General features: G+C 58.9%; 4 protein-coding genes across 23 annotated transcripts in view; 2 read left to right on the top strand and 2 right to left on the bottom strand.

Moving 5' to 3' along the window:
* ABCB9 (ATP binding cassette subfamily B member 9) overlaps positions 1-354 on the bottom strand; it is a 39,577-nt gene extending 39,223 nt beyond the window's left edge. For both annotated transcript variants that reach the window (XM_050747912.1, XM_050747911.1), the window contains exon 1: positions 146-354. The gene's annotated coding sequence lies outside the window, so the exon portion shown is untranslated. The remainder of the gene's footprint in view (positions 1-145) is intronic.
* ARL6IP4 (ADP ribosylation factor like GTPase 6 interacting protein 4) overlaps positions 1-15,428 on the top strand; it is a 124,869-nt gene extending 109,441 nt beyond the window's left edge. For 3 of the 13 annotated variants that reach the window (XM_050748132.1, XM_050748131.1, XM_050748133.1), the window contains exons 2-6: positions 13,265-13,365; positions 13,681-13,833; positions 14,106-14,411; positions 14,489-14,606; positions 14,944-15,428. In XM_050748132.1, the coding sequence (XP_050604089.1) occupies positions 13,692-13,833; positions 14,106-14,411; positions 14,489-14,606; positions 14,944-15,106 (729 nt within the window). In that variant the 5' untranslated portion in view covers positions 13,265-13,365; positions 13,681-13,691 and the 3' untranslated portion in view covers positions 15,107-15,428. Of the gene's footprint in view, positions 1-12,361; positions 12,390-13,159; positions 13,509-13,680; positions 13,834-14,105; positions 14,412-14,488; positions 14,607-14,943 lie in introns of those variants that run through there. The other 10 variants (XM_050748127.1, XM_050748136.1, XM_050748129.1 and 7 more) reach the window with 10 other exon arrangements.
* OGFOD2 (2-oxoglutarate and iron dependent oxygenase domain containing 2) lies at positions 7,111-12,569 on the top strand. Its single transcript, XM_050748096.1, has 7 exons — positions 7,111-7,272; positions 7,699-7,755; positions 8,832-8,945; positions 9,048-9,147; positions 10,972-11,099; positions 11,280-11,537; positions 11,610-12,569. The coding sequence occupies exons 1-7, from the start codon at positions 7,141-7,143 to the stop codon at positions 11,871-11,873; spliced, it is 1,053 nt and encodes a 350-aa protein (XP_050604053.1). The 5' UTR covers positions 7,111-7,140; the 3' UTR covers positions 11,874-12,569.
* A 577-nt stretch (positions 15,429-16,005) lies between the features above and the next one.
* PITPNM2 (phosphatidylinositol transfer protein membrane associated 2) overlaps positions 16,006-25,561 on the bottom strand; it is a 169,433-nt gene continuing 159,877 nt past the window's right edge. For 4 of the 7 annotated variants that reach the window (XM_050747849.1, XM_050747847.1, XM_050747848.1 and 1 more), the window contains 10 exons: positions 25,035-25,205; positions 23,060-23,224; positions 21,250-21,398; positions 20,756-20,872; positions 20,306-20,422; positions 20,032-20,180; positions 19,803-19,952; positions 19,161-19,344; positions 18,952-19,080; positions 16,006-18,867 (listed from right to left, as the gene is read on the bottom strand). In XM_050747849.1, the coding sequence (XP_050603806.1) occupies positions 18,544-18,867; positions 18,952-19,080; positions 19,161-19,344; positions 19,803-19,952; positions 20,032-20,180; positions 20,306-20,422; positions 20,756-20,872; positions 21,250-21,398; positions 23,060-23,224; positions 25,035-25,205 (1,655 nt within the window). In that variant the 3' untranslated portion in view covers positions 16,006-18,543. Of the gene's footprint in view, positions 18,868-18,951; positions 19,081-19,160; positions 19,345-19,802; positions 19,953-20,031; positions 20,181-20,305; positions 20,423-20,755; positions 20,873-21,249; positions 21,399-22,298; positions 22,461-23,059; positions 23,225-24,291; positions 24,436-25,034; positions 25,206-25,561 lie in introns of all 7 variants that reach the window. The other 3 variants (XM_050747842.1, XM_050747843.1, XM_050747845.1) reach the window with 3 other exon arrangements.

The following is a 25,561-nucleotide window of genomic DNA, read 5'->3' on the forward strand; positions in this document are numbered from 1 at the left end:
GGGCTCCAGGGAGACTCCCACCTTCAACGGAGATGCCTACTCCCACCGAGGCAGGGGTGCCCAGACGCCCCCCAACCCGTGCCTGGCCTGGCACCCTGGCCTGGAAAGGTCCCAAAACCAGGGGTCCAGGGTGTCTTGCCCTTACCTGTTACCTGGCACCAGGTGAGCTGTGGGAGGGGGCGCGCAGCAGGATCGGGTCTGTGGTGCAGGTTCCGCGCTGCTCATTGGAGACTGCGCCGGACGCGGTGCTCGCTCCGCTCTTCCCGCTGCTCCTCCCCGCCTCCCGCCCGCGCTGCGCCGCTGCAAGGTCGGAGCTGAGCCTGGCGTGCGCTGAGACCGGCTGACGGACGGGGCGGGGCCTAAGGGACGGAGGGGGCGGGGATCCTGGGACAGGGCCCGGCAGGGCCTCCCGGGAGGGGCGGGGCCTCATGAGGAGTGGGCGGGCTCTTCTGGACGGGACGGGGCTCCCGGGGAGGGGGATGGCGAAGCCTCCGGGTGGGGCGGGGCCTCCTGGGGGCGGGGCCAAAGCTGGCCACCTGCTCACCTGTGGCAAACTCCTCCCACATCTGACCAGCCAGGCCCTCCACACTGCGCGCTCCTCACCTGGAGCCACAGGCCCATCCTGAGGGGGCGGAAATGGTTTCACCTGAAGGAGGTCCGCTTTTTAACTGGTCTTTTTCCCTGGAGGGACAGCTAGCCAGTCCAGGAGGGTGGGTTATGGTCCTCATTCATTCACTCATTCTTTCATTTATTCACCCAACAGATATTTATTCAGTGCCTGCGGCATGCCATATGCCCTTTTAAGCATCTGAAATTAAACAATTAACAAAACAAGATCCTGGCCCTTCTGGAGCTGACATTCTAGTGAGGGTGTCAGACAACATATACAAGCAAATGAGATATATTGGAAGGGACTACATTTTACGGAGAAAATTAGTACAAGATCGGGGATCCGGGGCATTGGAGAGGGGAGGCAGCGATATGTCCTCAGCGACTGCCAGGTGCTGGGAACACAGCTGTGTGTGAAAAGACAGAAAACTCCCAGCCTTCATGGCGTGAAGGGGACAGAACATCAGCAAGTAAGTGCATAAGCCCATTCAGGTACTGGGTGCAGTAAAATAAATAAAACTGGCCGGGCGCGGTGGCTCACACCTGTAATCCCAGCACTTTGGGAGGCCGAGGCGGGCAGATCACGAGGTCAGGAGATCGAGACCATCCTGGCTAACATGGTGAAACCCCGTCTCTACTAAAAATACAAAAAAATTAGCCGGGCGTGGTGGCGGGCGCCTGTAGTCCCAGCTTCTCGGTAGGCTGAGGCAGGAGAATGGCATCGACCCGGGAGGCGAGGGAGCTTGCAGTGAGCAGAGATCGCGCCACTGCACTCCAGCCTGGGCTACAGAGCGAGACTCCGTCTCAAAAATAATAATAATAAAATAAAAATAAATTAAAAAATAAATAAAAAATAAAACTGTGTAAGTGAAAGGTGAGAAGGCGTGAGCCATGGGGAGGGAAGAACATCCTATGCTAAGGCCTGCAAGTTCAAAGGCTCTGAGGTGGGAACCAGCTTGGCCACCTGAGGACCAGAAAAGGGTCCATGGGTCCTGAACCATGGGAAGTGGGGAGTGGGCTTACGGCCCAGAGGGACAGCATGTGAGGCGAGAACTGCCCACATCCCCGGATCCTCTGATCAGGGGCTTTTTTTCCTGAGACAGAGACTCCAGAATGGAGTGCAGTGGCAAGTTAGCTCACTGCAGCCGCCGCCTCCCAGCTTCGAGTGATTCTCCTGCCTCAGCTTCCCGAGTAGCTGGGATTACAGGTGTCCACCACCACGACTGGCTAATTTTTGTATTTCTAGTAGAGATGGGGTTTAGTCATGTTGGCCGGGCTCGTCTCAAACTCCTGACCTCAAGTGATCTGCCCTCCTCGTCCTCCCAAAGTGCTGGGATTAGAGGTGTGAGCCACACATGCCCAGCCCTCTCTGAATTGGAAATGTCCTCTGCTATTTGGTGGGACAGCTTCTTTGGAGGGGAATTTGTTCAGAACTTACAACACTATGTTGTTGTTTTTTTTAACCCAGAAGGAATTTCCTGTACAGATACACCTGTGCAGGGGAGCTAAGGTACTAGCTTAAAGGTAGTTACTACAGGAGCAAAAGTCTGGAAATAACCTAAATACCCTTCCACAGGGAACTGGCCACATAATTAGAGAACACCTGTTCAACAGAATACTCTGTAGCAGGAAAAAAAAATAGAAGATATAGAGTTATATAAAGGTATGGAATGACCTCCTAAATGTATTAAGTAAAAACCAAGGAGAGAATAAAGTTGAACCATGTTACTATTTGTGCAAAAACAAAGGCAAATATCTAATTGTACTTGAAGACGATATTTTGGATGGACTGTCCAAAAAGCAGGAGTCGCTCAGAGCTGGGCTCTGTCATTTATGCTGTGTGACCTTAAAGAGGTGACTTTGCCTATATGAGCCTGTTTTCTCATCAGAGAAATGGGGTAATAAAGATATCGACTGCATCAGTTAAAGGTAAAATGTGACAAGGCCAGTGAGGGCAGCCCCTGGCATGTGATAAACTTTCAGTAAAGGAAAACAAGGATTATTTTTAGGAGAGATGGGATGACTGAACCTTTAGGTAACTATTAGCATAGTATAGCAAAAATCAACAGGAGCTGTCAGAAATGTGAAACGGACAGAAACAAGTCGGCCTCATCACATGCCATTTCTTCACATGGATGTTGCTTTCCAGTGATCAAGTTTGCAAGCTCTCCAGTCTCTCATTCCTTTGTACCTTTTCTTTTTTTTTTTTTTTGACGGAGTCTCGCTCTAACATCCAGGCTCACTGCAGCCTCCGCCTCCCAGGTTCAAGCAATCTTCTCACCTCAGCCTCCCGAGTAGCTGGGATTACAGGTATGCACCAACACGCCCAGCTGACTTTTCTACTTTTAGTAGAGACAGGGTTTCACCATGTTGACCAGGCTGGTCTCGAACTCCTGACCTCAGGTGATCCACCCGCCTTGGCCTCCCACGGTGCTGGGATTACAAGCACCAGCCACTGCACCCGGCCTCTCTGTACCTTTGCATAGCTTGTCACCTCTGCCAAGGATGGGCTTCTCAAATCCTGGCCACTGCATCCCTTTTACATATCTGGCCCACTCTCCTTGCACTTGAAACAATCTTAGAATGAGAGCTTGGTGAGGCGGGGAAGGTAAGTTGCAATGCCAGGTGCACTGCAGGAGGCTGTCGGCCTTGTGACAAGGGGAGGGTGAAACAGGTGAGGCACAGGTGAGTGGGGCACCGGTCACTGCCTTCCCAGCATCCTTTCCACCCCCGCCCCCTGCTGTGTGGCAGCCAAGTGGCTTGAGTGGTCCCATTGAATCCCCAGCCTAGTCATAGAGACTGGCTCTGGTAAACTTGGACTAAGAACCATTGTGTGAGTGACTGCTAATGGATACAGTGTCTTTTTGGGTAAGGAATGTTCTAAAAGTTGATTGTGGTGATGGTTGCACAACTCTGTGAATATACTAAAAACTCTTGAATTGTACACTTTAATTTGGTGAATTGTATGGTATGTCAAGTATATCTCAAAAAAGCTATTATTACAAAAAGAAGGCCAGGCAACTGGCTTATGCCTGTAATTCCAGCACTTTGGGAGACCCAGTTGCTACAAACAATTTAAAAAATTAGCTGGGTATGGTGGCACATGCCTGTAGTCCCAGCTACTCAGGAGGCTGAGGTGGGAGGATTGCTTGAACCTGGGTTGTTGAGGCTGCAGTGAGCTGTGTTCATACCACTGAACTCCAGCCTGGGCGACACACCCTGTCTCAAAAAAAAAAAAAAGAAAAAAATAAAGAAAAAACACTCCATGCCATATGCCATCAAGGAAATGCAAATTAAAACAGCAATGTGGTATCAATACACACATCCTAGAATAGCTGAGATCTGGAGCACTGACAACACCAAACTCTGTCAACGATGAGGAGCAACAGGAACCCTCATTCATCACTGCGGGGGATGCAAAACAGTACAGTCAGGGAGGAAGGCAGTTCGGCAGGTTTTTTTAATAAAACTAACTATATTCTTACTACATGATCAAGCAATCATACTTCGTGATATTTACCCAGAGGAATTAAACATTTACGTCTACAGAAACACCTGTCCACAGATGTTTATAGAAGCTTTATTATTATTACTTTTGCGATGGAGTCTCACTCTGTCTCCCAGGCTGGAGTGCAATGGCATGAACTCAGCTCACTGCAACCTCCACCTCCCAGGGTCAAGCGATTCTCCTGCCTCAGCCTCCTGATCAGCTGGGATTACAGGAGCCTGCCACCATGCCCGGCTAATTTATTTATTTTTTTGAGATGGAGTCTCACTCTGTCACCCAGGCTGGAGGGCAGTGGTGTGATCTCGGCTCACTGCAACCTCCATCTCCTAGGCTCCAGTGACTCTCCTGCCTCAGCCTCCCGAGTACCAGGGATTACAGGGGCACGCCACCATGCCTGGCTAATTTTTGTATTTTTAGTAGAGATGAAGTTTCACCATGTTGGCCAGGCTGGTCTCGAACTCCTGACCTCAGATGATCCGCTGGCCTCAGCCTCCCAAAGTGCTAGGATTACAGGCGTGAGCCACCATGCCTGGCCTCTATGTCAATTTTTTTTTTTTTTTTTTTTTTTTTTTTTTTGAGACGGAGTCTCGCCCTGTCGCCCAGGCTGGAGTGCAGTGGCCAGATCTCCACTCACTGCAAGCTCCGCCTCCCGGGTTCGCGCAATTCTCCTGCCTCAGCCTCCCGAGCAGCTGGGACTACAGGTGCCCGCCACCTCGCCCGGCTTATTTTTTTTGTATTTTTAGTAGAGACGGGGTTTCACCGTGTTAGCCAGGATGGTCTCGATCTCCTGACCTCGTGATCCGCCCGTCTCGGCCTCCCGAAGTGCTGGGATTACAGGCTTGAGCCACCGCACCCGGCCTCTGTGTCAATTTTTAAAGTATGTGTATATATACACATATACAAACATATACATTTGATTACACATTCATGTACATACATTCACATACACATATACGTGCCACTCTGGAATCAGAATACTCTAATTCCAGAGCGTTCTAATTCTGGTTCTGCTATTCACTAGGTTTATGACTCTAGATAGGTTCCTATACCACTGAGCCTCAGTTTCCTTATCTGTAAAATGGGGATAATAATACCTTAAGCAGTCAGCAAAGATGTCAGTGCTGGCTGGCAGCACACATTGATTCAGTACTTTCTGGTAAATATTCTTCTCGCTGCTGCTCCCTGTGGTGACTGAGCCCAGAGTGTCTGGAAGGGGGAGGGGGTCCATGGAGAGGGCCAATCTAAACTGATTAGCAGGCCGGGCGCTGTGGTCTCAGTTCCAGACCAGCCTGGCCAACATGGCGAAATCTCGTTTCTACTAAAATACAAGAACTTTGGGAGGCCGAGGCCGAGGCGGCTGGATCACGAGGTCAGGAGATTGAGACCATCCTGGCTAACACGGTGAAACCCTGTCTCTACTAAAAATACAAAAAAAAAAAAAAAAAAAAAAAAAAAAAAAAAAAAATTAGCCGGGCGTGGTGGGGGGCGCCTGTAGTCCCAGCTACTCAGGAGGCTGAGGCAGGAGAATGGTGTGAACCCGGGAGGCGGAGCTTGCAGTGAGCCGAGATCGCACCACTGCACTCCAGCCAGGGCGACAGAGTAAGACTCCGTCTCAAAACAAACAAACAAACAAACAAAAAACAAAAAAATTAGCTGGGCGTGGTGGCGCGTGCCTATAATCCCAGCTACTCGGCGAGGCTGAGGCAGGAAAATTGCTTGAATCCGGGAGGCAGAGGTTGCAGTGAGCCGAGATAGCGCTACTGCACTACAGCCTGGGTGAAATTCCATCTCAAAAAATAAATAAGTAAATAAATAAACTGATACATAGTACACGCTCATCTTGCAAACTGCTGCAAAGGGAGAGGGGGTGAGGATGGGTGGGGTACTGCATGTGCCAGGCCTGCCTGGTGGCTGGCTGGGGAGCCGACCTGCTCTGGGCCTCCTGGGGAAAAAGGGCAGTTAGGCGGGTAATGACCACTGAGCAGGAGAAATGGATCCTTTCCTAGATAGCAGGGCCTCTCGCTATCACTGGGCAATCAAGACGACTGTAAAACTTTAAACACCTTCTGGGGCCGGGCAGCTCTGCACGAGAAAACCCCAAATCCCACATACTCCCAACCACTCCCAGAAGCCCTGTGGTGGTGAACTGGGGAACTCAGAGGGCAGGCTGTTGGGTTCAAACGCCATATTTGTCCCTTACTGGATGTGTGACCTGCGGTGGGTCCCTGTGCCTCTCTGGGTCTCAGTTTCCCCATCTGTAACACGGCGATGTAATAGTACCTAGCTCAAAGGTTTAATGCTGGCAGATCACTGAGCAAAGGTGCGGGGACGGAAGAGGCTCGGTTTGCAGGACTTGTCATTTGTTGGCGGCGGTGAGACCACGCCCCGTCGCCATCCCACATCTGACCCCGCCCTCCCGCGTCCATTGGGAACGCCACCGGAAGTAACGCGAGGCGGAACGTTTTAGCGGAGACACTCACTGGAGCAATCTGAGGTACTCCAAGAGACTGTGGCGGAGGGACCGGAAGCGCCAGGCAGGGACCCGGGGTAGATGCTAAATCCAAACTCAAACGCACAGGTCTGGATGATTGAAGCAGCGGCGGGAACTAGTAGGACCTCCGAGCTCTTTAAACTGTCCTCAGCCTTCCCCGTGGGCTCGGCCGGTTCTCCACAGGCTCCGAGCAGAAGAGGGGCCGACGTTTAAGTCAAAGGCCTTGGGGCTCCGAGTCCCTCCCTCTCCCCGTCCTGTGAACGCGCGACCCAGTTCAGCTGTCTGTAAAGTGGAGCCATTAGTCCCTGCCTCGTGGTGGGAAAACTGAGAGGCGGAACGAGGGGGCCGCCGGTCCCAACCCGTCCCAGGAGCATCTTTCTCCGCAGACCGTTTCCTGGCGAGGTGCATCTTCGTCCTTTTCCGCCCTTGGGAACTTACAGCGGCCCCTTGGCCGCTGGTTCCGCACCTCCCGCGGTTGGGGCGTACCCGGAAGTGCCCCTGCGGAAGCGGGCAGGGCCGTGGGCGCTTCACTATGGCGACGGTGGCGGCTCCGCGGCGCTTCTGCCGCTGTGCCTGCTTCTACACGGATAACTTGTATGTGGCGCGCTATGGGCTGCACGTGCGCTTCCGAGGCGAGCAGCAGCTGCTCCGGGACTACGGCCCGGTGAGTGGCCGCTGTTGTCCCTACGGAGCAGTGTTCAGAGAGGGGCAGTGGCGGAGGGAAGTTCGTCCCCAAGGTCGTTTGCTTCCCTTCGGCGCGCACCGCATCCTTAAATACAAGAATGACGGCCTCTCTGTGCCTCAGTTTTCTCACCGTAAAGGGGTAATAGTATCTCTCTGTGAGGTTGTGAGGAAGGAATGAACACGCATGTAGAGGGCTTAGGACAGGGCCGGGCTCAGCTTGCCACCTTATAGCAACACCAGCCCGGAGCCCTGCCGTCAGCTTGACAAGGTTCCGGAGTTCATCCTCTCCATGATCCTTTGAGGTTGGGGCTCCTCTCCCCATTTTAAGCAGGGGAAACTGAGGCTTAGAGAGTGAAGGGACTTCCTAAGGGCGTACAGTAATGCTCAGTGTTCTTTCTGCTTCCAGATCCTGCGCAGCCGAGGCTGTGTTAGCGCCAAGGACTTCCAGCAGCTGTTAGCAGAGGTACCAGTCCCCTGCCCCTGCACAGCTCCTCCTTGTTAGATTTGTGTCCGCAGCTTGAGGGGTCCCCTAGCCTCAGTCCCTGATCCCTGAAGGATCACTTAGGCCCTCACTTTCCTCCTTCCTGCCCCCCACTCATCCCTCCACACCTGGGTCTTGGCACCAGGAGAGAGAAGGGGAAATGCTGAGTTGCCTAGTCATGCCGTTCTTAACACCTCTGCGAGATAAGCACAAGCACCACCCTCATTTTGGATTGAAAAGCTGAGGCTTAAAGAAGGATCACTTGCCCAAGCTTTTTCTTTTTTGACATGGAGTCTTGCTCTGTCGCCCAGGCTGGAGTGCAGTGGCGCGATCTCGGTTCACTGCAGGCTCCGCCTCCCGGGTTCACGCCATTCTCCTGCCTCAGGCTCCAGTGTAGTGGGGACTACAGGTGCCCGCCACCAAGCCCGGCTAATTTTTTGTATTTTTTAATAGAGACAGAGTTTCACCATGTTAGCCAGGATGGTCTCGATCTCCTGACCTCGTGATCCACCCTCCTCGGCCTCCCAAAGTGCTGGGATTACAGGCGTGAGCCACCGCGCCCGGCCACTTGCCCAAGCTTTTACAGCAGGATCGGATGCGATCCTAGCCGTGGCTTCCAGACCCCTGGGCTCCTCACACCTTCCCACATACCCAGCAGGCTGCTGCCAGGGTTGCTGACCCACCCCTCCTCCCCCTTCCCCTGGAGTCAGTGGTGGGAAGCTTCCCAGGAGAGTCCTCAGCAACCTCTGGAACACAGGACTTGGCCATGACTGTCTCCCTCCCCTGTGTGGGCCCAGATGGTTGAGGTACATCTAGGGGTTCTCATCCCAGCTAGGCTCAGGTTGGGCAGCCTGAAACAGGATGGGTCTCCTTCTAGAAGTCCCTTTCAGCTAACAATCTGGAACTTGCAATTGACACAGATAGATTCAGGAGTGTAGGCTAGACTTGGCTTCCAGCCTGGGCCCTGTCTGGCGTTCCCGGGCTTCAGTTTCTTCATCTGTACAGTGGCCTCAGGAGGATGGGAGGCCCCACCTGGTAACAGCCTTGTGCCACCCCAGCTGGAGCAGGAGGTGGAGCGGCGGCAGCGGCTCGGGCCGGAGTCAGCGGCTAGGAAAGCCCTCATCGCGAGTTCCTACCACCCAGCGCGGCCAGAGGTCTATGACTCACTGCAGGTACCAGCCAGCCAGAGTGCTTGAAGGCCGGTACTGGAAAGAGGAGGCAGCATCCAGGGCTGAGGGGCTGCCTGTCCCATAGCTGGTGTGTTCTGCCCCCAGGATGCAGCTCTGGCCCCCGAGTTTCTGGCCGCGGCTGAGTACAGTGTGTCCCCGGGCGCAGACCTCAAGGGCCTTCTCCAGCGGCTGGAGACAGTATCAGGTGAGGTCCTAGCCCTGAGACCTGGCAGGACCAGGGGATGGCAGCCTGGGAAACCTGGGTGTGGGATACTGGGGTCCCTCCAGCCACCATCTCTGCCTCCAAAAACCAAAGCAGCAGGAGCTGGAAGGGTCAGTGGGACCAGCCTGCCAGGAACAGGACATCTGCATTCATTCAATACCTGCTATGAGCCTGGTATCTTCATTCCTTCCTTCACACCTTCCTTCGTGCCCTCATCCAGCAAATAGTAGGTATTTGTGTCAAGTGTGGGACAGCTGGCACACTGAAACAAGGCTGATCCAAGATCTTTTTTTTTTTTTTTGAGACAGAGTCTCGCTCTGTCGCCCAGGCTGGAGTGCAGTGGCCGGATGTCAGCTCACTGCAAGCTCCGCCTCCCGGGTTTACGCCATTCTCCCGCCTCAGCCTCCCGAGTAGCTGGGACTACAGGCGCCTGCCACCTCGCCCGGCTAGTTTTTGTGTCTTTTTTAGTAGAGACGGGGTTTCACCATGTTAGCCAGGATGGTCTTGATCTCCTGACCTCGTGATCCGCCCGCCTCGGCCTCCCAAAGTGCTGGGATTACAGGCTTGAGCCACCGCGCCCGGCCGATCCAAGATCTTAAAGGGACCACTGAGACAGGTGTGGGCAGGGTAAAGGGACCAGTAAGGAATGGCAAAGCCCCGCCCCCCAGGGCTGGCAACGGGAGGGAGCAGTTACCACCTGGAGTTGTGGCTCTGGGCAGAGGCCTGGAGCCATGCCAGACTCCAAGTAGGGCAAAAAATGCCCCATTTCTCCTCTTACCTTTGGATTTCCTGCTGGGCTCACTTATTGGCTAAACCCAGCAGGAAATGCTGGGCAAGGGAGGTTTGCGTATTGTTTAACCTCTGTGACTCAGTTTCCTCATCTGTAAAATGGGAGCAACAGTAACCCCCTCTCTTAAGGCACCGTGATGATCAAGTGAGTTAATCTACATAGAGTGCCTGACACAGGCCCGTACCTAGTGTTTGGAAAGTGTTTCCTCTTACTGGCACTGATAGCCTGGGCTAGGGGCTCCTGTGGGAGACAGATATGTTTCCCCTCATGGAGGCTGTGCTTTGTTAGGGGGCATGGGTGGAAGGAACTCCCCTCCTCCCAGCCTGGGGGTGCTCTCCCCATTGCCTTCCACTCCCCGGCAGCTGAGATTGTGCTGAGGCTGTTGGCTGGGGCAGGGCCCAGGCTGCGAGGTGGCCCCATCGGGGGCACACTAGCCCTGCACCCCTGGGCACTGGTGCATCTGCCAAGAAATGTTTAGGTTTCCATTCTCAGCCTGGCTTCTTCCCCCTCCAGGACCCAGCAAGAAAGAACAGCCTCTTCTGGCCTTCCTGCTGGGGGACAGAGGCTCCCAGAGCCACTTCTGAGTTGGGGTACAGACCTCGGTGGCTCATCAGGTGAAAGGAGGTGCAGAGAGCCTGAAGTTGGCTCTGTGATCCCAGCTTGGCCGTCACTGGCCTGCCGGGTGTCGCTGGGCTACTTCCTTTCCCTCTATGGGCCTCAGGACCCATATGGGAGCTCCCAGGGCCAGCCCTGTGGACACTTGTGGAGTCTGGGGAATGGTTCCGGGCATAAGTAGGGGGGCATGGGAATCAGCCTCCCCTGCTCCTCATGTTACTTCAGTCATCACAACAGCCCTGAAAAGCGAGGGCCTTATCCCCATGGCACAGGTGATGAAACTGAGGCTTGGGGGAGTGAACAGACACGCCCAGACTCACATGGTTCACGGGAAGACTGAAGCCCAGGCTTGGCCGGCCCACAGCCACATTCAGGCCAACAGACCATCCCTCCTTCCACAGGGGAGAAGCGCATCTACCGGGTGCCTGTGTTCACAGCACCCTTCTGCCAGGCCCTGCTGGAAGAGCTGGAGCACTTCGAGCAGTCGGACATGCCTAAGGGGAGGCCCAACACCATGAACAACTACGGGGTGGGTGAGGCCTGGCCAGTGGCAGAGGAGGGGGTGGCTGAGGTCAGGAGGCAGTGTTGGAGGTGCTGCAGATGGGCTGCCTTCCTGGGCTGCGAAAGGTCACAGTGGGATCACGGCGGAGTGGAACCCCAGGGTTGCAGCCCCCTAGTTTCCTTGCTGACCCCAGGAATCCCCTCCCAGGTGCTGCTGCACGAGCTCGGACTGGACGAGCCGCTGATGACACCACTGCGGGAGCGCTTCCTGCAGCCACTGATGGCCCTGCTGTACCCCGACTGTGGCGGGGGCCGGCTCGACAGCCACCGGGCCTTTGTGGTCAAATACGCACTGGGCCAGGACCTCGAGCTGGGCTGCCACTATGATAATGCCGAGCTCACCCTCAATGTGGCCTTGGGCAAGGTCTTCACAGGGGGCGCCCTGTATTTTGGGGGCCTCTTCCAGGTGAGTGTGTGACCCATGCGGCAGGACCTGGGGTAGCTGTGAGTGCCCAGGCCTGAGCCGTGCCATCTGCAGGCACCCACAGCCCTGACGGAGCCCCTGGAGGTGGAGCACGTGGTGGGCCAGGGTGTTCTCCACCGTGGCGGCCAGCTACATGGGGCCCGGCCCTTGGGCACTGGTGAGCGTTGGAACCTCGTCGTCTGGCTCCGAGCCTCTGCCGTGCGCAACCGCCTCTGTCCCATGTGCCGCTGTGAGCCCGACCTGGTGGATGATGAGGGCTTCAGTGATGGCTTCACCCGAGAGCAGCCGACCGCGGTGGATGTGTGTGCGCTCACCTGAGGCTGCTTGGGCCCAGTGTGGGGGTGACAGGGCAGGTGAGGGCTCTGTCGCCTTGGGCTGGGGGCAGAAATAAACTCCCCGCAGCCTACCGCATTTCTTGGCTCGAGGCTGTGCCAGCTTCTGGGTCATCCTCTGGGCAAACAGGCTGCCTTAGTTCAGGTTTGTCGGAAGCAGAGTGTGGAATGAGGCTTCGGCAAGGGAGTGAGGGAAGCAGGGGAGGGGAGGGAGCAGCTGGGCAAGGAGGCGGCTTCAGAGGAAGTCCAGCCTCAGCAGGACCCGCAAAGAGCTCCAGGCACAGCCCACAGTACCACAGTGTGCCCACACCATCGGTTGGCTCCCAGATGAGGAGGCCAGAGAGGGGTGAGTAACTTCCCATGCACTTATCTCCAGGGCAGGGTACCTTCCAGTAGCCAAGGGAAGCTTCCAGAGACAGCACAGATGTGAACCCTCAGCAGCAGGCATCCCCCCCAGTGGCTCGGTGGGCCACCAGTAGCATCTTCTAGATGGCAGAGGGGGAATGGCAGGGCCAGGAGCCAGGCTGCCTGGGTTCCCATTCTGCTGCTGCCACTTCCAGCTGTGTGGCTCTGGATGAGCCTTTGCCTTTTGGTGCCTTGGTTTCCGCATTTAGCACCTACTTCCTAGAGCTGTTTTGAGAGTCAGATACGCCGATGTATCTATATAAAGTGCTTTGCAAGAGCCCTTTGTGTTTGCGGCTGTCATTATTGTGGAAGAGTTGCTACTTGGGGGCCTGAAATCGGATGAAGCGCACAGCCACGATTTGGGTTACACATTTGAAAATCAGGGGGCTTCCATATTGCAGTCTTGAGTTCGGTCTCCCTGGGAAGGTGGGGCCACCAGCCCCATGCCCCTGTTGCACGGATCAGCTGGAGCAGAATCCCGGCTTCCCTCCGGATGGGCCTGGGTCCATGCCCGCGCTCACTGCCAAGATCTCTCTGGCCCCTACGGACACGAGTTTGCGACCTCTGAGTCACTGGGTGGGCTCGTCGGAAAGACCCGGGCGTCTCACTCTGGAGCTCACAGTCGTACGGAGAAGACAGCACCAGCCGGGGAGGAGGGCGGCGCGCGCGAGGGTCGCCTTCTTCCCAGGGCACCGGGGGCGTGGGTGCTGCGGGAGCGCACCGAAAGGGCAGCCTTGGAAGCGGGCGCAGCTTCGGCAGACACAGGCCTGAGGGGCTGCGGAGCTCGAGGGCCGGCGCTAGGCTGCAGCGCACGGCCTCGCCCCGGCGCCCCTCCTTGCCTCTGCGGGAGGTGGGCGCGCCCAAGACGGAACCTGGGGCGTCAGAACGAAAGGCAGTGGCGCCGCGCTTCCCGGCCGGACAGCCTCCAGCGCAGCGCCCCGGCCGGAAGCCTTCTCGCCGCCGCTTCCTCTCGAGAAGGCGTGGGGCGGGCTGTCCGGCCCGCAGGGCGGTCAAGGTGGGAACGGAACAGCCCCAGGGGACCCCTTGAGGCGGCGAGGGCGCTAGGCTGGAGGGTAGGAGAGCGCGGGAAAGCGCCCCACACGCCACTCGCGGCGGACTGCGGCTGGTTCCCAGGGGCTCCAAGCCGGGTGCGCGGGCGTGGGGCCTCCGGGTGGGGGCGCGCCCTTAATAGGCGCCGCTGCGGGAACTGGAGTCGGTATGAGAAGCCGGAGTCCCCAGCATTGGGGGTGGGTGAGGGTCGCTTATTTTCCCGGGGCGGTGACGGGTACTGGGCGCCGCGAGGCCCCAACCCCGCTAGAGCCGCCCTTGGAGCCCGCCCGTGGCCGGCTTGGGGGGCTTCGGCTCAAGCGCTTCCTCCCCGTCGCTAGCCCGCGGCGCCATGGCTCACGTCGGCTCCCGCAAGCGCTCGAGGAGTCGCAGCCGGTCCCGGGGACGGGGGTCGGAAAAGAGAAAGAAGAAGAGCAGGAAGGACGCCTCCGCATCCCAAGGTCGCAAGGCCAGCACGGCCCTCGGGGCGGAGGGTGAGGACCACAGGCATCGGGGAGAGGAGGCACAGCCACTTCCCGGGGAAGTCGGGGCGAGCAGCGGTCGGGGACGCTCAGTCATGCCTCTGTGCATCCGGGCCTGAGATGTGAGGGCCAGGCGCCACGGGAGCCGGGAAGGGGCTCCTCCGGGAAGCTCCATCTCTGTTCTGGAAAGCCCCGCAGGAGGCGCTCACCCTGTAGATGGTCTGTGCCTGCCGCAGGCCAGAGTAGGGGACGAAGGTTTACCTCTTCCCCTCCTGGCCTTCTAGCCTCACCTTCTCCCTGCATCACAGAGAGAAGCAAGCACAAGGCCCGGAGGAGACCACGATCCAGCTCCTCCTCCTCCTCTTCCAGTTCTAGCTCCTCTTCTTCCTCCTCGTCCTCCTCCTCTTCCTCCAGTGATGGCCGGAAGAAGCGGGGGAAGTACAAGGACAAGAAGAGGAGGAGGAAGAAGAAGAAGAAGAAGCTGAAGAAGAAGGGCAAGGAGAAGGTGGAAGCACAGCAAGTGGAGGCTCTGCCGGGCCCCTCGCTGGACCAGTGGCACCGATCAGCTGGGGAGGAAGAGGATGGCCCAGGTACTGTGCTGCCCAGCACCTGAGAGGGAGAAGGTCCCTTCCCAAGGCCTGGCCACCACCTCCATCTTCCCTTCCAGTCCTGACGGATGAGCAGAAGTCCCGAATCCAGGCCATGAAGCCCATGACCAAGGAGGAGTGGGATGCCCGGCAGAGCATAATCCGCAAGGTGGTGGACCCCGAGACGGGGCGCACCAGGTGGGGAGCCCTCGGCCTGACTTACACCGCGGGGTCTGGGAGTGTTGGCCGAAGATGTGAGGAGCCGGGCTGGGTGGGGGTGCTGCTGCCTGAAAAAGGCCAGATGTGGGCAAAAAACCATCACTGCGAGTAAGCAGTTGTAGGGGCTGGAAGGGCCTGGAGGAGGCTTTTCAAAGGGCTGTTGTTGGCGGGGCTGAGGCTGTCAAGGTGGAGCCCAGCTTGGCTGCCTTTATCAGGGAGAGTGGGTGAGGGCCCAGAGTCTGCCCACTCAAGGCTGCGGGGCAGGAGCCTGGGACCCCTCTGCCGGCTGCTTCTGGTTCTGCTCCTTTGGCATTAGGGGAGCTGCCTATTCCTTGCTGAATGGAGACCCTCCCACCCCCAGGCTAATTAAGGGAGATGGTGAGGTCCTAGAGGAAATCGTAACCAAAGAACGACACAGAGAGATCAACAAGGTGGGTGTGGCCCCTCTGCCTGCCATCCACCCCCAGCTCTGTTTGTGATATCCCCCTCCTCCTGTGTGCTTTCTTCCCCAGCAAGCCACCCGCGGGGACGGCCTGGCCTTCCAGATGCGAGCTGGGTTGCTTCCCTGAGGGCCCCGGCTGGCCAAGGCCTGTGGACGGTGCTGGCGACCCGGCCTGGGCAGGCTTCAGGGTGCCAGTGGGAAGCCTGATGAGTGCTGGTGGCCTTTTCCCCGTGGATTGGCCTCTGGCCCAGCCCAGCCTCTTCTCAGGGGCAGGGGGTGGAGGATGGGGTCACCAGCCTGCTCGGCACCCCCATCTGAAACAGCGACACTTCTAAGCTATTAAAGGTTCTCTGGTTAGAGACTTTCTCTGTTCTGTGGCTTTTTGTGCTGAGGGGGAGGGAAGGGTGCTACATGACTGCCAGGGGAAAACAAGGGCTCCGGGAGCTTTCGGGAAAAGCTGGGGTGTCCTCTGGTGGTAGTGAGCACAGGCCACACCAGCGCCTGAGCCCTCCTCATCTTCAGGTCAGCCTGCCTGGACCAGACCCCATGCCAGCTGAACCCCAAACCCAGAGAGCTGGCTCTGAAATGCCATGCCCTGAGGCATGGAGAGAAACAGCTTCCCCTGCCATGTTCATTCCACAGATCACAACAGTGCAGAGCCAGGTGCTGGGGCTGGGTGGCCTGTGTGGGAGGCCTGGCTCCTACTGCCCAGCTGTGTCCTCCATTCTGAAGCAGGGAGGCTCACAGCACCCGCTTCACGGGGGGTCTGTGAGGGCAAACTGAGTTCCAGCCCAGGAAGGAGCTAGAATCAGGCTAGGCCCAGAGTCAGCCCTGCATGAATGTGTTGGTGTCACTGTGAATGTCACTAGCGTTACTGTTCCATGCCCCCATCCCACCATGCCCCACGGTCGCCAGTGCAGTAAAGAGACCCAGAAGGAAGCCTTCCCGCTTCTTTAATTGGTGTAACAGACATGACGTTGTATACAGAGCACACTGAGGCCCAATGATGCAGGGACAGCAGGGACGGGTGGGGAGAGTGGGGATGCTGCTCACACATGGCCCAGAGAGACAGATGGCACATGGACAGACCAGACAGGAGGGGCTGAGACGTGAAGGCTGTGATGGGGCGGGCAGTAGGACTCAGACCGAGCCAGGGAGGGGTGGGGGTCTCTGCTGAATCCCTCTTTAGAAATCAAAGAGAAGGCAGGTGGTGGGGCCTGGGGCCTGGGGGTGTGGTGGGAGTGGGACTAAGGCTTCTATTCTAACAGGCCTGGGGGTGGCAGTCAGCAAGGCCTGCCTCACCCTTTGGTTATGACTGGTCAGGCCTGAGCCCTGCAGCTCAGCACCCAACTCTGTAAACATTTTTGGTATTTTTAAAGGACGTTGCCCTCCCTCTCTCAGTTTCAGAAAGACTGGTGCTTCCTCAAGAGGAGAATGTGCCAAAAGGAATCTGAAGGGAGGAGGAAAGCAGACCTGGATACAGAAGAGACTTCCCATGGGGGGCGGGCTGCCCACCTCGCCATCTATGGCTGAGGGCCGCTGGGAGAGCCCCAGGGGACTATTGCTGTTGTCCTTGGCATGGCTGGCGGCTGGGCAGGCAGGTGGGGAGCGAGGAGCCGAGGAGCCGTAGGGGAGCTGCCCCCTAGGGAGAGGCTGAGCCCAATGCCCACAGGGCCTCCCGGCCTTTATTGCAGGAGGGCCCGAGACTCTTCCAGGTGCTTCTCTGGATGGCTGGTCACCGGGGCAGCAGGCAAGACAGGATGAGGTGGGGCCGAGAGTGGAGGAGGCACTGGCCACAGGGCCCCTGACCGGGGCTGTGATTGTCGGGCCAAGCGACTTCCCGCTGGGAGCAGGGGTGTCAGATATTGCACTTTCACTGCAACAGTTACATGAAAACTTGGTCCATAAAATAATCGTTGCTTTATACATAATGCCTGAAACAACAACAAAAAGCTACATCTTAAATATGAATAAACCCTGAAGGTTCCATCCCTCCAGACATTTTTCTCTGCACAAAATAAATAGCTTTCACTCTGTATAGACCCACTTTTGCAGAACATTTACACGACCCTTTGGCTGTACATATCTACACACAAGAAAAAGTTAACATCACTCTGTGCACCTCCCCAGCCCCGTCCACGCGGCCCAACGCCAGGCCCAGGTCGGCCGTAGCTTCTTGGGGACGTAGCCTGTTCGCTGGACAAAGGCTGAGGCCAGGCAGGCTCTCCCACCTCAGGGAAAGCCGAGGAGCAGCAGAGGGGCCACTGGAGCTGGCCATTGAGCGCCACAGCCAAGGTACGCTTGGTGCTGGGGAGAGAGGGCAGACGGTCAGACCCAGCGTGCAGGACAGCATGGTCCTTGTTCAAGCGAGAAATGAAGTCATGGCTGCCTGCCCTGAAGCTGACAAAGCAAGTTGTGGCTTCTTAGATTCGGCATGAAAACGGAATTGGCGTTAAAAAAACCGAAGTGTGTGCCCCACCCACCCCAGAGTAGAAATTCAATGGGATTGCCGGGGGCGGGTGAGGCAAGGAGCCCATGCCTCGCTGAGTGGGCAGGAGCAGGGCCCACGGGACCCAGAACCAGGCTGGACTCCGTCACAGTGCTGGGTGTTTTCAGTGTGGAGGGGCTGCTCTCAGTACTGAAAGAGTTAAGAAAAGGAAGCAGCCAAGGATTGCTCATTTAAAAAAACCTCATAGAAATCAGATTGAGAAGTAGAAAGGCGTAGAAACGTGGGCGGGCGGCCTTGACTGATGGCAGGGAGCGGAAGAGGCGGCCAGGCCCGTCCAGCCCGTGGCCTGAGGCTGGAAACAACACTGGCCTGGGCTCCAGGCAGGGCAGGCGGACAGGTGGGCAGGGTCCGGGGCGCAGAAATTAAGATATGGCCTTTCTCTCCTGCTTGCACGAGGCTCTGCCGCACTGGAGCCTTCAGTGTGGTTGTAGGTCCTGGGTCAGCAGGTACTGAGTTTCATGCATGTCAACGGGTCTGTAGCCATAGGAGGTGGTAATGGGTCTCCGCTCTCAAAAATCAGTGCAAAACCAGTGAGGTTGGACAGTTGAGAAACTCGAGTTAACAAGATGCAGGCTGGACCCCTGTTGGAGCTGCTACCAAATGGGAGGGGACCTGGGAGTGAGGGTGGCCAGTGAATGGGGATGTGACAGGCTGGGCTTGGGCCCACACCTGGCACCAGGACACTTGGAGATCCACGCAGGGCAAAATGTCTGGGAGAGCCTCCCAGGCCAGTCTGAGTGGGGAGTCCTGGTCCCTCTGCCATCGTGGGGCTGGTGGTCCCTGCCAGCTTCCATGACAAGCTGGACCCGTCAGGCCCGAGGACGTGAGGCAGGGCAGGGAGCACTGTGTGGTGTGGCCCGTGTCCTCTGCAAGGCCCTGGGACAAGCTCCCGGGCCCACGTCTCTGCATGTACCCAGGCCAGGCCTCCTAGCACCATGGAGACCTCGCACTGCACTCACGGTGCCCTACTTGGAGCCCGTGGCCGCCCCCGGCTCCAGGCGGCCAGTCATGGCGCGGCCCCAGCAGCCGGCCGCCATGCTCATGCTGCGCTGGCCCCGCTGCTCGCCATCTGCCTGGCTCTGTGTCCGCTCATGCCGGTGGCTGGGCCCGCTGGGCTGGGCCGAGATGGTGCGAAGCAGGTGGTTCCGGGAACGCAGGAAGTCGCCCTGGCCAGGCAGGCCGAAGCTGCCCTTGCGCAGCGCCATGCGGGTGGCTGTGTTGCGAGCAGGCCGCGCCCGGTGGCTGTACTTCAGCTGCGCCAGGTGGGCTGCATAGCCGTCCGTGATGAACTGCGGGGGCAGTGAGGACGGCTGTCACAGGCCGGGGCTCCCTGAGCTGCCCGCCTGCACCCGCCTTACAATGCGCCTGCTCACCTGGCACTGCTGCTGCAGCTTCTTGGTAGGCCGGCCCACGATGTAGATCTGCATGGGGGACAGGCTGATGGCGCTGTAGACCGCCACGTCCTTGGTGGAGCCGTAGGCCGCGTGCACACGCAGGTGCAGCTGTGGGGAGACTGGCATGGGCACGGGCACCATGGTCCCTCTGCCGCCACCCGTCCTGCCCCCATCCTCCCGGGCCCCACCTCGGAGATAAGCAGCTTCAGGAAGTTGGCCTTGTGCCGCAGCGGGTCATGCACCAGGCCGTCACAGAAGGACACCACGCCGTGGGGGAAGTTGTGCTGGGCCAACCACGCCACCACCCGCTGCTTCTGCATGTCGGGCCGGCCCGTCACGTAGATGATGAGGTAGCCCAGGTCCTGCCAGTGCCTGGGGGTGAGGGGCAGGCCTGGGTGTCTCATGGCCACCCCTTCCTCGCTCCTGGGCCTCCCTGTCTCCTGCCCAGCCAGGGCCCACTTGGGCCATTGGAAAGCACATCTGATAGAGCTCAGACAGTGACGATGACAATGGTGACAATGACGGTGCCGCAGCAGGCCCTCAGGTGCTTGCACCGGGCGGCAGATGCCCCTGCTGTGGTGTCCCTGGCTTACCAGCCTCACTTTCCAGATGCGGGAATTGAAAGCCGACATTGAGAAATGACATCGCTTGCCCAAGGTGACATAGCTGATAATTGGGGGTGCCGGGCTCTGAACTGAGGTCATCAAGGCCCAGTGCCTGAGCCAAGCATCCCCCACAGAGGTTCCCCTGTCCTCCTCCACTTGGCTAGCAGGAGCCCCTGAGCCCACACACCTTGCTACAGCCCTTTTCTGCCCCTCCGGGCCACTCACCGCACCACGTCCACGGCCCCGGCCCGCACCTTGGGGTCGCTGCCCATGATGGACACGCTAGCGGCAAAGGAGCCGTCGATGCTGAAGACCACGAACTCTGTGCCCTTGGGCAGCACAGTGATGTAGCTGTCGGCAAACGTGTGGTCTCCCCTGGCAGGTGGTGGGGTGCTCATCAGAACCACCCAGAGCATCGCCCTGCCCACCCCGCCCACCCAGTGCAGGCATATACCTGACCACCATCTTGATGGGGTAGACACCCACGCCCAGGCGGTGCGACTCAGGGATGGTGTAGGAGACACGCCCACTGTTGTTGGTCACCAGCGTATCCAGGTAGAGCCACTCGCCCGAGGGTGGCTGGGTCATGATGTGCACATCCACCTGGGCCCAGCAGGCTGGTCACGGGCTGGCTGTGTCTGGCCTCCCCACCCCCTGCACCCCGGCCAGAGGGCAGCAGGGAGCTCCCCAAAGTCCCTCCATGTTACCCCTACCCGCCGTGTCCTTACCTTCTCCCCAGTCAGGGTGACCATGTCCAGGGGCCCATACATGAACCTGCCCGTCAGAACCTGGGGGCCGTCCTCATTGGCGAGGGCATCATTGATCCGGTGGTTGGCCGTCACGTTCTGTGGAGGAAGCAGCAAGCCCGGGTCAGGGGGTCAGAGGGCACCCCAGGTGCCTGTGTTCTGCTCAAGCTCTGTGGGCCTGAGGGGCCGGCTTGAGCTATGAGCTGCACAGCCCACATCCAAGTCTGGATCAGACACGATGGCATGGCCTTGGAAAAAACTAGGAAGCCTTGCTGCCTTCCCTGTCTGTGAAGTGGGCTGACAGCTCCAGCCTCATGGCCCTGGAAGGTACATAAGACTGCAGGCTTCCCTGCAACTCAGTTTCCTCATCTGGACACGGAGGCGGGTGACAGGGTGACAGCGTGGGGGCCTGGGCGCCCGGGGGACCCTCACCCGCAGCTTCACGTGGGTCCGCTTGCGCTGCCACTTCTCCCTTGGCTTGGAGGGGGTGAACACCGACACCTCTTTGCCATCCAGCTCCAAGATGCTGGAGTTGTCATGCCTCATGACCTGGAAAGAGGGGACAGGGCAGGGCCATGGGGCAGATGGCACCCTGGGGCTTCCTGCCGTAGGAGGAGGAGGAGGCCCAGCGCCCGGGAGCAAGAGGAGCCTGTGGGTTGTAGGGTGCGTTCTTCAACCCACTACCATTTGCCCAGTAGTCCTCAGATCCCTGTTCGTTTACCTGAAGAATGTGTAGATATGTTCCCTCCATCCCAATATCCTTAAAAGCCTGAACACACCCCAGCATAAAGGTGCCTTCGTCTTGCTTGCTCTGTGATCTGATGGGGTTGGAGGGGAGTCCCCACTGTCTCCTCGTCTGTGAAACGGGGCCCTGTCATGGGTGTTGTCACTCAGGGCCCTCCTGGGAGGCCTGGGGCCCCGGGTACCTGTCTCAGCAGGAAGGAGACCACGTCTGTTGACTCCCAGTAGCTGGCGTGGAAGAGGTGAGGCAGAGCCACCGTGGGAAAGGCCGTGAGGGCATCAGGGCAGTACAGGGCATAGTCGATCCGCTTCTGGCCCCACCACTTTGCAGCGACTGCCAGGAGGGGCCGTGATTGGGCTGGGGCTGTATAGCCCAAAGGGTCATTCGGCCCCTGTGGCCTGCTCAGCCCAGCCCAGACCCCCCACCAGCTATAGCCAAAGTGAATCTTCTCCCAGGCTGGGGGAGTGAGGCAAGCGGGAGGGAGCGCAGGCAGAAGCACACAGACCCAGGCCAGTGGTGAGTGCCAGCCCTGCTGAGGGGCTCCCGTGGTTGCATGGGGGGACCAGTTGGAATCTGTGGGATGGTACCAGCTGTCCCTGGTCCCTTACTGACTCTGGTGACCCTCTGCCCTGTAGCAACCCCATCGCTGCCCTCTCTGGGCCACTCCTGGTCTCCCGTCTTCCCCCTAGGCCTCAAGACTGGGAAAGGCTGCACAGAGGTGGGGTTACAATTCCTGACCCCCAGGGCAAGGGTGCTGCCCTCCTCGCACCTGGGACACCCCACGAGCCCTGAGGCACAGCAGTGTGGGTGGGGAAGCCTGGGCCTCCAGATGGATGGTCCTGGTGCATCCGGCTCTGCCACTAGGGGCTTGGCGAGGGCAACCTTCCTGAACAAGACGAGCTTGTAAAGTGCCTCTTGGGTTGTCCGCAGGGGGGCCCAGCAGCAGGGCCTGGTTTACAGGTCCGGGCTTCCCTAGGTTCTGCCCGCAGCTTTCCTTGGAGCTTCCTTGGTCCTCATCTGGCCTCATTCCAGCTTTGTCAGGTCCCCGGTCCCCCCACCCCACTAGACAATGCCACCAGCTCCCACCTCCTCCCTGGATGGCCAAGTCCTCCCAGCCCAACCCCCAGCTCCCTGTTAGGCCGAAGCAGGGGTCCAGGTGGGCAGAGCCTGGTGGTGAGGGGTGCTCAGCAGCAGAGTGACCCCCCAGTGAGGGGAAAGCGTGTGGGGTGGTACCTTCTCTGATGTCCAGCTCAGGGAGGCCAGGGGCCCTCTCCAGGCTGGGGCTCGCCTGCCTGGCTGGAGGGTGGGGGCCAGGGGTGATAGGGCGGGGTGGGGGCAGGGCGAGCAGGGACAGACGCCTGACGCTGGGGGTATGGCTGAGCGCATCGGGGGCCTCTGAGAAGCAAGAGCAATGGATGGCTCAGCCACATGGGGGGCCACCGCGCTGCCACGTCTACCAGGGGCCAGGCAGGACACTGGGACAGTGCCAGGCCTGCAGCTATCAAGGGTGGGCCCCTTGGCCCTCCTCACGGATGAACACAACTGCTAGAAACCCCCATCCCAGCCTCAGCCCCTGTATAGCCACGCTGACCGCAGCTGTGAGAATCCCTGGCCCAGCACGGGGGGGCAGCCACCTGGCAGGGACTGAGAAGGAAACCCAGACTCTGCTTGAAGCACCAAGAAGCTTCATGCAGGAGCCAAGCATGAGGAAGGTGGGGCCCTTCCTAATGCGCCTTCTTCCAGAATCCTCCAGAGAAGGCAAAGCTTCTCAGCCTGGACACTGTAGAGTCTTTGGACTTGACCAGTCTCTGCTGTGGGGCTGGTCCGGGCACTGCAGGTGCCCAGCAGCCTCCCTCCCTCTACCCACCGGGTGCCAGCAGCATCCCTCCCCAGCTTCAGCAGCTAGAAATGCTCCGAGACCTGGTCATCAGCTGTCCCCTATGGGCACGACGGCCCTGGCTGAGTGAGGAGGGTGAGGGGCCTGGTACACTCACTCTGGGCAATGCTGGATGCCGTGTAGCTCTCGGCCATGCCTGACACCTGGCTGGCGATGCTGATCTCACTGGCTCGGCGGAAGCCACGACTGGCAGGGGCAGTGCTGGGCGAGGAAGGGGTGGCATGCTCTTGGAAGGCCGCATTGTAGGTCTGGAGCACATCCGCTGCAAGTGGACAGGGACCAGAGGCCAGGTAAGAGAGGCCCTGCCCAGCCCTGCCCAGCCCCGGAGCAGTCGGGGAGCCAGTGTGTCAGGGTCCAGTGTGTGCCTAGGCTGGGGGCCGGGCAGCAGCTGTGCCAGAGCCACCTGCTCAGGGCCGTGAGAGGGAGGGGCCCAGAGCTTCAGCAGGTGAGGAGGAGGGCTGGGGCAGGGTGGACTGAAGAATGGACACAGACACAGGGCAGGGAGGCGTGGCAGCTGGGCTCAACCTCAGTCACCCTCCTGCCCCCCACACACCCCTCAGCTCGTGTCCAGCAGCCCCAGCGGCTCCAGGGCCTCCAGAGCTCAGCCTGGCCTGACCTGACCCACAGCCCACAGCAAAAGCAGCGGCTCCACCCAGGTTTGCAGGGTGCTGACAACAGGTGCCACAGGTGGCTTCCTGGGGATGCCCTGCACATGCAGAGCACGGAGAGAGGCAAGCCCTGGACGTCCCTCACACAGGCCACAGCCAGCAGTCCCTGATGGGCGTTTGGGGACAAAGGCAGGTGCTGGGGACTCAAGCCAGGCTCACCCAGGCCCAGGCTGAAGACAGGACAGAATGGGGAAGACGGGGATCAGTCAGACAAGCCACACCTGGACGGGGTACAGGAGGTGCCTGGGTGACCTCAGAGAGGGAAGGAGTGGGCCCTGGGGAATCCAACCCCTCACTGGGACCAGAAGCTTCCCCAAGTGAGGGGTGGGCCTGGCTGGCTCAAGGCCTCATCCCATCTCCCGTCTGCTTCTGGCAGAGCCCTGGAACTGTCACTGACGTGCTCTGTGGCCCTGAGACAGCCTCTGCTGTTTCTGAGCTGCTGCGCCCCTTTGCTTTGGGTCTGCCCCGCCTCTGGCCCACAATATGCGGGAGGAGGCACCCATACCAGTTCCTCAGGGCCGTCCCGCCCAAGTCTCTGTTCCTCACCACCCAGGTCCCACCAGCTCTTGAGTGGCCAAGGAGGGCATGGGTTGGGGGGTGTCCCTGAGGACTGGGTCAGCCAGCGAAGCAGACATCACCACGAGCAGGGGAGGGTACACACACTCGGCAGAGCCCGGGCGGGGCCCGTCTTGCCAGGTGGGCGCGGGAACAGGCATACTGGTTTCCAGGAAGCTGTCCCCGTGGGGGAGAGGGGCCAGGGGGCCGCCCTCCAGGACCAGCTCAGGGTTTCTCTGCACGGTCTCGACTGGAGGCAGACGGGGAGAGAACAGAGGACAAGAACAGACACTTGCATGGGCCATCCAGACACGCTCCAACACAGAGACTCAGGGCTCTTTTAGGACCAGGACATGACAAGACGCTAGGACACACGCCGGGGCAGGGGTCGGGCCAAGCCCACCTGGACCTCCCCTGCCCCAACCCGTCTCCTGCATCCTGTCTCGGGGCCAGCCACCTGCCATGATGGGACCCAGCCGACCAGGCCCCCAACTCAGTGAGGGTCCCTGGTGGGTCCTTAGCTCTGTCTCTGCTGGGATGGAGGCTCAGCTGTGGAGAGGGGAGTCTGGTCTCATTCTGCCCCTTCCCTGCTCCGGGGACCCTGGAACAAGGCCCTGACCTGTGCCCTCCGAAAGGTGGGAACCATCATTCCTGCCTCAGGGATCAGTGCGGAGGGATGCACCACCCCCCGCCCCCCACCCCCAACAGCTGTCCACCTCCAAGAGGCATTCAGCACAGGCTGTCCCTCTCACCTGGGGAAGAACCACGTGGCACGGAGGGCCTAAGGAGCCAGGGAGCCACGCCTACCCCACCTTCCCCCAGAGGAGCAGGGCGGAATGTGCCTCTCACCCAGCAGTGTGGAGCAGCCGTCCCCCAGCGGGTAGCGTTGGTAGCGGGGGACACTGAAAGGCGGCAGAGCGTGGAAGCGCCGTTCCAGCAGCGGCTCCAGGCGCGACGCTGACGGGTCCGCGGGGTGGAAGAGGTTGTAGACTTGCTGGCAGGCCGGCCGCAGCTGGAAAACTGGGGGTGGGGGTGTTGGCTGCAGAGCTGGGGCCGGCCCTGAGGAGCAGGGGTGGGGAGTGGGAAATTTGGGAACTGGGAACTGGGTTGTCTGCCGAAAGTTTGGGAGAGACGGGGGTGTGTCTCTGTCAATTTAGGACCTGTTTCGGTCATTGTCACTTTTTTTCAGACAGGGTCTTGCTCTGGCACCCAGTCTGGAGGGCAGTGGTGCGATCTTGGTTCACTGTAGCCTCAGTCTCCTGGGCTCAAGTGATCCTCCCCCCTCAGCCTCCTGAGTAGCTGGGACCACAGGTATACACCACCACACCTGGCTATTTTATTTTTTGTAGAGATGGGGTCTCAGTATGTTACCCAGG

Source organism: Macaca thibetana, chromosome 11 (assembly GCF_024542745.1).
Source record: "Macaca thibetana thibetana isolate TM-01 chromosome 11, ASM2454274v1, whole genome shotgun sequence".
Classification (NCBI taxonomy): domain Eukaryota; kingdom Metazoa; phylum Chordata; class Mammalia; order Primates; family Cercopithecidae; genus Macaca; species Macaca thibetana.

Excerpts from the sequence above, each read along its gene's own strand:
- OGFOD2 (XM_050748096.1), top strand. The coding sequence starts at position 7,141 with ATGGCGACGGTGGCGGCTCCGCGGCGCTTCTGCCGCTGTGCCTGCTTC. Across the intron at positions 9,148-10,971 it reads GCGGCTGGAGACAGTATCAG|GGGAGAAGCGCATCTACCGG; the intron begins GTGAGGTCCTAG and ends CTCCTTCCACAG. Across the intron at positions 11,538-11,609 it reads ATTTTGGGGGCCTCTTCCAG|GCACCCACAGCCCTGACGGA; the intron begins GTGAGTGTGTGA and ends TGCCATCTGCAG.